At 38.6% G+C, this 11,758-nt stretch overlaps 1 protein-coding gene across 1 annotated transcript in view; it reads right to left on the bottom strand.

Moving 5' to 3' along the window:
• Positions 1-11,758, bottom strand: part of CEP112 (centrosomal protein 112) — a 408,254-nt gene that overhangs the window by 368,815 nt on the left and 27,681 nt on the right. The window contains exon 5 of the mRNA XM_029927075.1: positions 2,315-2,450. Within this exon, the coding sequence (XP_029782935.1) occupies positions 2,315-2,450 (136 nt within the window). The remainder of the gene's footprint in view (positions 1-2,314; positions 2,451-11,758) is intronic.

The following is an 11,758-nucleotide window of genomic DNA, read 5'->3' as shown; positions in this document are numbered from 1 at the left end:
GATGTGGACATTTAAAACTCAGGATGTGGGAAGAGGCAATCTGATACATACGCCATGCTAAGCAGTGGCCCGTTCTTCTTTAAGAATAGATTAAACACTCATAAAAAGAGCTAGACTTAAAAATTGAAAAATGCTTAAATATTAAAAGAAATTCTCATAGAAAATATTAATAAAGAGGCCTGAACCATTTATCTATTTATTACACGAGGTGCATACATAAAACAACATATCCTTTCAACTCACTTGTAGCTGTCCTCTGTACCAATTTACTCTTTTTCTCTTCACAATAAATTTTCAAAATAAGTTCTTAGACCCATGTCCTAACCTGACACCTACTTTTCAATCAACTACAATCTGACTCCCACTCACCCTGGACGTGCTGTAAGCTGCCGACGACCTCCTAGGTGCTCAAGCAAACGAACCAGTCTGTCCTGACCCTGGTTCACCTCACTAAACATCAGGAACGGTGTGTTCAAGACGTCACATTCACTGGCTCCCTAGAACCGTTCCTCCCTGGTTTTCCTTCAATCCTTCATAATCTCCTTCACAGTAACCTTCGGTGGACTCTCCTTCCCTGCCCACCCCATGCATGCTAGCATCTCAGAGTTCTGGGTCAAACCTTATCTATTTTCCCTTTTACCTGCATGCCCTCTGGACGATCCAAACTGCTAATAAAACTACTCTTAGCTTTTCAAATAACAAGGAGCCTGGATTACCAAGTTGGTATCTCCAGCCCAAATTGCTCTTTCTCAGCCTTAAACCCTACTACAAGTACAAATTGAAAAGCCCTACCTACAGTGCAACGTGTCCAATACTAAATTCATCTACTGTCCCTACAACATGCTCCAATCCAGGCCAAGTGAAGAAGAGGCACTGCTGAAGCCAGCTTCTTGTGAAGGCAGTTGAGACAACTAAAGGAGGCCGTATCGTTGCTAAAATCTGGCAGGCACAGGAGACACAGGACATCAGCCCAGAAGTTTCGTTTCTTGCCATGGAGACACTCCAGCTGAGACTCAAACTAGACAGAAAGACAGCTCGAATCCACAGTGATAGGGCTGGAGGTCAGGGCAACAGTGGAAGAGAGGGTGGGGATGAAGCTCAGCCTTACAGGCCTCTTTAGGAGAACAGCAGGTGCTGCCCCCCCCCTTCCGTGCAGACTGGCAGGGCGTGGTGCCCGTAGTCGGCCTCCAACCGGGACCCGGGGCGTGATTACAGGAGCTCATGGTTATGGTACTTGTGCCATTTAGAAGAGAACTGTGACTTGATCAATTTCAGGGTGCTGAAACTAACACAGGAAGAAAAGCTTCAGCACATTAGTAAGACTCATGCATGCACGTGCCTCTTTACTCCGTGGAAGGAGTAAAACTGCAGGAAATATAAATTCTTCCCTTTCACTCTTTCCTACTACCGTAGTATTTCAACAGGAATCCAAAACCACTCTTTCAGCATCATGCTTGATTCCAAACACTAGAGAAACAAAGATTTGTCCCCGTAAAGATAAAGAGATGAGACTCAAGATATGTAAGATTTATACCTAAAGGAAGACCAAGTGTCCTCCTGCAAAAGAAACTTATCACGTATACATAAAAGGAAACTTCTAAACGCAACTTTTTAAGTGGGCTTCATACCCAGCATGGAGCCAAACACAGGGCTTGCACTCACAACCCTGAGATCAAGACCTGAGCTGAGATCAAGAGTTGGATGCTCAACCGACTGAGCCACCCAGGTGCCCCTAAATAGAATTTTAATTTGTGTTTCCAATGTCACTCAAGTGGATATTTCAGATGTAAAAAGGAAATGAACAATCTGTGATCATAAAAATGTGCTTACAAATAAAAAACATGACTACCAAATTTTAAAGTCATAATGGAAGAAGAGACTAACAGACTAAATATAGTATAAAATCAAATCAGTGACTTATAAAATCAGTTCAAGAAATATTCAGATAACACAAAGGAAAAAATAAAGGGATGATCACAATAAATGAAAATGTAAGAGATCAGGTAGAAAGACTCATCATCTCTGATGTTGAAATAACAGGAGTTCCAGAAGGAGTAAATAAAACAGGAACTCGGGAAACAGCAATTAAAAGAAATAGCAGTGACAGTGCCAGTCAAGACTACATCAAAGAGCCTAAAAAGAAGAGCTTATGATAGCACTTTTAGCTAGAACAAAAATGCAACGCCATGAAAAGGATGAAAACTGAAGGTCTGCCAGGTTCTGGTTCCAGAAACAACTAGAGACAGCAGCAGGTGTGACTCTGGAGAAGTAGAAAGGATTCTAAGCTCCCTGAAGCAGAGGAACAAAGTCAAACCTGCCGAGAATGCAGAGGCAGGGACAGGCTTCCCCGCTCTTCGAGGAAGCTGAGAATCAGGGCTGGATATGAAAGCGACGGCTCAGAAGACGCCGTATGGCCAGCAGAGGCGAAGGACACAGACACAGCCTCAAAACTACGGAATGAGACTTCACTTCATGTGAGAGGGACAGAGTTCAAAATGAAAAGAGACATTTGATTCTCCAAATGCCAACAAACAGGAGGCAGCCTAGGAAAACCGCTCCACCTAAAGCAAATCATTCCTTATGGTTAAAAAGAAAAAAAGCCAAGAGCCCCAAGAACAGAGCTAGGAGTCATGAGGAACGCTCCCCAGGGAAGGAGCACTAAACCCTAACCAAGAAACAGGAACAAATGCCCGGCCAGATTTCAGAACTGCTATAGAATGCCATGGCTCCTTCTCGCATTCCCCCATCTTTGAATGGGAGCTCTCCAGGCCCTCTACCCCCACCGTGTGTTGGCTGTGCGGCCAGCAGGAAGGGAGAACTTGGCTCTTTATTGTGCAGGTGTTCAGACTGGAAGAAGCCACACCAAGGACGCCTCAGCTACACCTGGACCTGATTTTGCTTACGTTCACTGAGGTACAATTTATGTACAATAAAACTGGATCCAGTTAAGCCGTAGAGTTTGATGACTTTTGACAAATACCTGTGTGACCACCACAATCAAGACACATTCTTTCCCTCACACCCGGGAGTTCTCTCGAGCTCCCTAGTTAATTGATCTATTCCCTCCTGCAAACCAAGACCATCTCCAGTTAGGAGAATCTCATGTATCTGGAATCACACAGTATGTACATTTTTATGTCTGGCTTCTCTCACTGAGGAAAATGTTTTTCAGATTCAGCCATATTGCTACATGTATTGAAAGTTCATTTCCGTTTATTGGATAGTGGTATCCATTATATGACTGAACCATAATCTGTATATTTATTCATGTGCTGATGGACTTTAGATGGTCTCTGCATTTCAGATACTATGAATAAAGCCGCTATGAACACTAGTTCAAGTGTTTATGGAGACATACGTTTTCATTTCTCTTGACTAACCAACTAGGAATAGAACTGTGCAGTCATATGGTAAGTTACCTTAAGCTTTCTAAGAAATGGCAAACTGTTTTCCACAGTGGTTTTGCCATTTTACACTCCCATCAACACGATACGAGATTTCCTGTGTCATCGTTCTCCGTCTTTACCATTCCAGCCATTCGAATGGGTGTGTGGTGGCACTTGATCCTGTTCATTTTCCTGATCAATGCTGCTGACCATCTTTTCACGTGTAGATATTAGCTCTTCATAGATTGTCTTTTGTGAAGTGTCTGGAAAATCTTTTGCATAGTAATTGGGTTGTCCACTCTTCCTTGAATTCTAAGAGTTCTTCACATATTCTAGACACAAGTCCCGCCGTCAGGTATTTGTACTTAGAATATTTTCTCTCATTTTGTGCCTTGCCGGGTGATTTTTCCAAATGGTGTTTTTCAAAGAAAGAAATGTTTCAATTTTGATAGTGCAGTTTATAACTTAGTTCTTCATTGTTTGTTTGTGTGTTTTTATATCCTACTTTAGAAATCTTTGCCTGCTCCTAGGTCACAATGATTCTTCTGTTTTCTTCTAAAAGTTCTCTACTATTTAGCATTTTCATCTAAGTCTAAAACCCATTACCTTTTTCTCCCATATGGATATCCAGTTGTCCCGTCCATAATTTAATTCCTTTCTTCGTTTAATTCCATTGCCATCTTTGTGGAAAAGCAGTGTATTTTCAGTTAGTATGTACAGATGTATTTCTAGAATTGGTTCAAATTCTAGAATTTGTTCTATTCTCTGGCTTTCTCCATCCTTTTCCAACACTGCTATCTTTATTACTGTAGCTTTAATTCTAAAAAATCAGGGACATTAAGTCCTCTTTTTTTCTTTCTTTATAATTGCTTTGGTTTTTCATCTATAACTTAAATTAAGCAGAGGAAGTTGCCCTCTATTCCTAATTTGCTGAGAGTTTTTATCATGGATGGTCGTTGCATTTTGGTAAATGTTTTTTCTGCATCTATTGAGATGATAACATGACTTTTCTTAAACTATTTATGTGATGAAATACATAGATTTCCAAGTGCCAAAAACCCTCATGTTCCTGGGATTAAACCTCATACATTCATGATACCTTTTTTTATCCTTTTTCTGGATACAATTTGCTAATTAAGAGTGTTTAAATCTATGTTCATGAGGGAATACTGGTATGCAGTTTTATGTTCTTGTAATGTTTTTGTCTTCTTTTAGAAACAAAGTAATACTGATGTAACAAAATCAGTTGGGAAGCATTCCCTCTTTATTTCCTGAAAAACTTTCATGCAGGATGATATTTCTTCCATAAAAGCTGATAAAATTCACCAAGGTAGCCATCTGGACTTGGAGATTTCTTTGTGGGAAGGTGGCTAATTACAAATTAAGTTTCCTTGGTAGATAATAGGGCTACTCAAATTTCCCATTTCTTCCTGAGTCAGTATCGGTTTTGTGTCTTTGAGGGAATGTGTCTACTTCATCCAAGTTTTCAGGGGTGGAAGGTGGTCTGTATTATTCTCATTATATTCTTAACAGGTACAGGGTCCACAGAGAGACTCCCTTTCATTCCTGATGCCGCTGATTGGTGTTTTCTCTTTTAATTTTTTTTATTTTTAATTATGGCAAAATACATGTAACAAAATTTACTGTCTTAACCAATTTATTTATTTTAGAGAAACAGAGTGGGGAGGGGGAGAGGGGAGAGAGGGAGACAGCGAGAGAGAGAGAGAGAGAGAGAGAGAGAGAGAGAGAGAGAAAGAGAGAGAGAGAGAGAGAGAGAGAGAGAGAGAGAGAGAGAGAGAATCCCAAGCAGAATCAACACTAAGAGCAGAGTCTGACACAGGGCTTGATCCCACGACCATGAGATCATGACCTGAGTCAGAGAAATCAAGAGTCACACACACAACCAACTGAGCCACTCAGGTGCCCCTCTCATTATGGTTTTGATTTGCATTTCCAGAATGATTATTGATGTTAAACATCTTTTCATGTGTTTAATTGACCATTTATATCTTCTTTGGAGAAATGTCTCCTCAAGGTTTTTTGCCCATTTTTTGACTGGGTTGGGTTGGTTTTCATTGTTGTATTGAGTTGTAGAAGTTCTTACATATTCTGAATATTAACTCAGATGTACGATTTGCAAATACTTTCTCCTACTGCATAGGTTGTCTCTTCATTCTGTTGATTGCATCCTTTGATACATAAAAGTCTTTAATTTTGATCTAACTCAATTCATCTATCTTTTTTCCTTTGTTGTTGTGCTTTTGGTGCCATATCCAATAAATCATTGTCAAATCCAATGTCATGAAGCTTTCCCCCTATATTTTCAATTAAGAGCTTTATAGTTGTAGCTCTTATGTTTAGGTCTTTGATCCATTTTGAGTTAATTTTTGTATATAGTGTAATGTCCAACTTCATTCTTTTGCATGTGTTTTGCATCCAGTTTTCCCAGCACAATTTGTTGGGGGGGAAAAATGTCCTTTTCCTATTGAGTGGTCTTGGCACCCTTGTCAAAAATAATTTGATCATACACGTAAGGGTTTATTTCTGGGGTCTCTATTCTACTCTATTATTCTATATATGTCTGTCTTTATGCCAATAACACACTATTTTGATTACTGTGGCTTTGCAACAAATTTTGAAATCAGAAAGTATGAGTATTCCAATTCTATGCTCCTTTTCCAAGACTGCTGTGGCAATTCATTGTCACTTAAGATGCCATATGAATTATTTTTGTATTTCTGAAAACAAAAAGAAACAAAAAATCATGCTACTGGAATCTAGATAGGTATTCCTTTGGATCCATTTATCACTTTGAATAGTACTGACATCTTAACATGTTAAGTCTTCCATGAACACCAGGATGTCTTTCCATTTACTGGTGTCTCATTTAATTTCATAGTTTTTCAGTGTGCAAGTCTTTTACCTCTTTAAGTTTATTCCTAAGTATCTGATTCTTTTTGATGCTATTGTAAATGGAATTTACATACATAAGCATACAAAAGCATCTTAATTCCTTGTCAGATTGTTTACTGTAAGTATATAAAAAACGCAACTGATTTTTGTGTGTTGGTTTTTTATCCTGATGCTGTTAAATTTCTTAGTTCTAACAGTTTTGTATGGAATGCGTAGGGTTTCCTATGTATAAGATCATGTCATCTGTGGACAGAGATGATTTGACTTCTTCCTTTCCAATCTGGATGTCTTTTATTTCTTTTTCTTGCCTGATTGCTCTGGCTGGAACTTCTCATACTGGGCTGAACAGAAGTGACAAGAATGAGCATCACCGTCCTATTCCTGACCTCAGATGAAAGTCTTGGTCTTTCTCCATTAAGTATGTTAGTGATCAGCTTTTCATATACAGCCTATTATTTTGAAATAGTTTCCTTCTATTCCTAGTCTATTAAGTATTTTTATCATGAAAGGCTATTAAATTTTGTCAGATGCTTTTTCTGCATCATTTGACATGATCGTGTGGTTTTTTCAATTATTCTGTTAATGTAGTGTACTATACTGATTGAGTTTCATATGTTAAATTATCCCTGCATTCCAGGAATATCCCACTTGGTCATGGTGTACATAATCTTTTTAATGTGCTGCTGAATTCTGTTTGCTAGATGTTGTTTCTTTTCTGGTTTTGTTAGTTTGTTTGGGTTTTTTGGAAGATTTTTACATCAACATTCATCAGGGAAACTGGTCTGTAGTTTTCCTGTAGTGTCTTTGTTTGGCTTTGGTGTCAGGGTAATGCTGACCCCATGCCATGAATTTGAAAGTGTTTCCTCTTTTTCAATTTTTGGAAGAGTTTGAGGAGAACTGGTGTTAAATATTTTCTGGATGCTTGGTAGAATTCACCCATGAAGCCATCTGGTCTAAGCTTTCCTTTGTTGTGAGCTTTTTGAATATTCCTTTAATAATCTTACAGGTATTTTCAGATTTTCTATTTCTTCATGATTCAGTCTTGGTAGACTGCTTCTAGTAATTTGTCCATTTCATTGGTTTATCCAATTTGTCAGCACACATCTATTCATCACACTCACCTGTCATCCTGTTTGTTTCTGTAAAATCAGTTCTAAGACTCCCTCTTTCATTTCTGATTTCAGTTACTTGAGTCTCTTTTCTTTTTAGCCAATTCAGCTAAAGATTTTTCAATATTGATGATTTTTTTTTTAAGAAAACAACTCTTGAGGGGTGCCTGGGTGGCTCAGTCCATTAAGTGTCCAACTATGGCTAAGGTCATGATCTCTCGGTTTATGGGTTCAAGCCCCATGTCGGGCACTGTGCTGACCGCTCAAAGCCGGAGCCTGCTTCGGATTCTGGGTCTCTCTCTCAACTTGCTGGCACTCTCTCTCTCTCTCTGTCTCTCAAAAATGTATAAACATTAAAAAATTTAAAAAGAAAGAGAAAACAACTCTTGGTTTCATTTTTTTCTCTAATATTCTTTCATTCCCCATTTTGTTTATTTCTGCTCTAGTTTTTATTATTTCCTTTCTTCTGCTAACTTTGGGGTTTGTTCATTTCCTAGCTCCTTAAGATGTAAACTTAGGTTGTCCACGTGAGATCTTTATTCTTTTTTAATGCAAGATTTGACAGCTCTGAGTTTCCCTGTTAGCACTGCTTTCACAGCATCTCCTAAGTCTTGGTACATTGTGTTTTCATTTCCATTTATCTCAAGATATTCACTAATGTCCCTTTTGATTTCTTAACTCACTGCTTTCACTTCTGCTAACTTTCACTCACTGCTTTGAGTGAGTTATTTAATTCCACATATTTGTGAAATTTCCAGATTCACTTGCTACTAACTTCTAGTTTCCCTATATATTGATCAGGGGGGGAAATACTCTGTGTGATTTCAATTTTTAAAGCTTTTTAAGGCTTTTTGTGGCCTATCCCATGATTTACCCTGGAGAAGGTTCCATGTGTACTTGAGACTATTCCATGTGCGCTTGTGTTGGGTGGAATGCTTTGTATGTAACTGCTTGGTCCAGCTGGTCTATAGTGTTGTTCAAACCTCCTTTTTCTTTATTGATCTTCTGTCTGCTGTTGTACCCATTGTTGAATGTGGGGATGCGGGTACTAACGTTTCTTACTGCTGCTGTAGAGTGACTTCGCCCTTCAGTGTTGGTCTTGTATATTCAGCACTTCTGATGTTTGGTGCATGTGTTTTATAATTGTTACATCTTCTTAGAAAATGAATCCTTTTATCATAATATACATCCTTCTGTTTCACAGCCGTTTTTTACGTAAAGGCCATTTTGTAAGATATATAGTCACCTCTGCTCTCCCTCGATTACTATTTACACGCCGTATCTCACTCTATTCTTTCACTTTCAACCTGTGCGTCTGTGTGTGTGTGTGTGTGTGTGTGTATTCTTAGATCTTTTTCTTTTTAAACAATTTCTTTTAATGTTTATTTATTTTTTTAAGAGAGAGACAGAGCACAATCAGGGGAAGGGCAAAGAGATGAGGAAACACAGAATCAGAAGCAGGCTCTAGGCTCTGAGCTGTCAGCACAGACCCGATGCGGGACTTGAACCCATGAACCGTGAGGTCATGACCTGATCCGAAGTCCAACACTTAACTGACTGAGCCATGCAGGTGCCCCGGTGTTCTTATATCTGAAGTGAGTCTCCCGTAAGCAGCATGTGGTTGAATCCCGGCATTTTGTATACATTCTGCCAAGTCGACTTTTCATTGTGGGGTTCACTCCACTTACACTTAAAGTGCAATTAATTAGCGATAGACAAAGACTGAGATTGACATTTTATCTTGTGTATATCTTACAGTTTGTCTCTCATTTCCTCCCTGCCTGCCTTTTTATTTAGTTGCTTTTTTGTGGTGACATGTTTCGATTCCCTTCTCATAGCCTTTTGTGTATATTTTCTTTGCAGATACCATGAGGATTACAAAAAATTCTAAAACTCCTAAAGTTAAAACAATATATTTTAAACTTCAACTACATACTCCTTTATAGCTCCACACCTCTCCCCACAAATTTATGTTACTGACACTGCGTACCTGTTTACATATATTTATAATTATTTTACATGTATTTCTTTTTACTCCTATAAAAAATAAAAATGGAATTATAAACCAAAAGGAAAATTCTACAGGTTTTTATATTTGTCCACATATTTCTTTTTATTTGTTAAGTCTGACCAGAATTTATCAGTTTTATTTAGCTTTTCATAAAAAATCAATGCTTGGTTCATTGAATTTTCTCTATTGTTTTCTGTTCCATTGATTTTCACTCATCTATTTTATTTCCTTCATTCTGCTTACATTGGGTCCACTTGGCTTTTACTTTTCCAGCTTCAAAGGGAGAAGCTGTGATCACTGATTTTAGATATCTCTTCTTTTCTGTTATAAGCATTAAAAACTAAATTTCCCTCTAAGCACTGCCTTAGCTGCACCTGATAAAGTTTGATATATTGCATTGTCCTTATCATTTGTTAGAAAATATTTTCTAAACTCCCTTGTGATTTCTTTCTTCACCAATGGATTTCTAATAAGTGATTTTGGGGGGGCACCTGGCTGGCTCAGTTGGTAGAGTGACTTGATCTTGGGGCTGTGAATTCAAACCCCACGTTGAGTGTGGAAATTACTTAAAAATAAAATCTTAAAGGGGGCACCTGGGTGGCTCAGTCAGTTAAGTGTCCAACTCTTGATTTCTGCCCATGTCATGATCTCACACTTTGTGAGTTCAAGCCCCATGTCATGCTCTGTGGTGACAGTGCAGAGCCTGCTTAGAATTCTCTCTCCTTTTCTCTCTGCCCCCACCACCATTGGGCACTCGCTATTGCACGCTCTCGCTCTCTCTCTCTCTCAAAATAAATAAACTTTAAAAAAAAGAAAGCAATAATAAAATCTTTTTAAAAATTATTTTTAATTCATAAATATTTTAGGGCTTTTCTGGATATACAGTACTATTACTGTTCATTTCCCATTAAATTCAAATGAGGTCAGTCTACATACTGTGTGACTTTCATCCTTTGTGACCAATTGAGATTTATGACCTGACATGACCTATCTCGATGAACATTCCAGGTGCACTTAAAGAATGTGTAATCTGTACTTCCTGGGTGGGGTATTTTATAGGTGTCAATGAGGTCGGTCAGTGCATCGTTCAAGTCTTCTATAACTTCACTGATTTTTCTGCTCCATTAGCTCCTAAGAAAGGTGTTAAAATCTGCAACGTTTGTGGATTTTTCTATTTCTTCCTTTAGCTGTTGTTTATTGCCTTGTATATCTCTGAGGCTTTATCATTTGCTACATACACGTTTATAACTGTTATGTCGTGTCATGCTTACATCGTTAAAAGATAATTATGTTTGTCTCTAAAAGTTCTCCTTGGCTTAAAGTCTATTTTATCTGATATTTAATATAGCCACTCCAGCTTTCTTATGCCTGTTGTTTTCATTTTGTATCTTTTTACCTTCCACAGCCCTTTCAATTTACTTATCTTTGTATTGAAAAGTATGTCTCTTATAGATAACATACAATCTGTTCTCGCTTTTTTCATCCAATCTAGCAATCGCTGCCTTTGGATTGGACTGTTGAGTCCATTACATTTAATATAATTATTGATGTGGCTCTATTCGGTCTGCCATTTGGCTATTCACTTTGTATTCGTCTCATCTTCTCTCTGCTTCTCTGTTCTTCCTTCCCTACCTACTTTTGTGTTGACTATCTTACTGTGTTCCATCTTAATCCTTTCAGTTATATTTCTTCCTGGTTACATGTCTATTATACCTTTAGTACTTGTTCTACGTGTGTGCTAGGCAACATCTAGTGTGGCCCCAATGATCCCCATCTCCTGGGATTCACGCCCTTGTATAAACCCTCTTCCATGAGTGTATGCTAAACCTAGGGATTTACTCTTAATACCTGAGTCTGACACAAGTGACAGGCCATCACTTCCAAGGTTAGCTTACAAAAGACCCTAGTTTCCATCTTGCTTCTTTTCTTCAGTGCAAGCCAGCTGCCATGTTTCATGCTGCTCACTGGAGAAGTCTAAAAGCAAGAAACTTAGAGAAGCCTCTGGATGAAAGCCACAAGACTGAGGCCCCCAGACAAAAACCCCACAAATACTCTGACTGCAGCTTATAAGAGAACCTGAGCCACAAATCCCAGCTCAGCCATGTCCACAAGATAATAAATGCTTGTTCTTCTTCAGTTGCTAAGACTCGACACCATTTGTTATGCAGCAATAGATAACACATACAGACTCTGGTGCCTGGAAATGAGGAACCGCCTAAAACGTAGAAGCGGCTTTTAAGCCAGGTAGGGGCCAGAGGCTGGAAGGACTTTGACTTAGATGTTAGAAAAAAACAAAATTGCCTTGAAGAGGCTGTTAGTAGAAACCTGGACTTGAGGAC

Source organism: Suricata suricatta, chromosome 17 (genome assembly GCF_006229205.1).
Source record: "Suricata suricatta isolate VVHF042 chromosome 17, meerkat_22Aug2017_6uvM2_HiC, whole genome shotgun sequence".
Classification (NCBI taxonomy): Eukaryota; Metazoa; Chordata; class Mammalia; order Carnivora; family Herpestidae; genus Suricata; species Suricata suricatta.
Note: the sequence above shows the minus strand (reverse complement) of the source record. Positions and strands in the feature narration are given on the sequence as shown.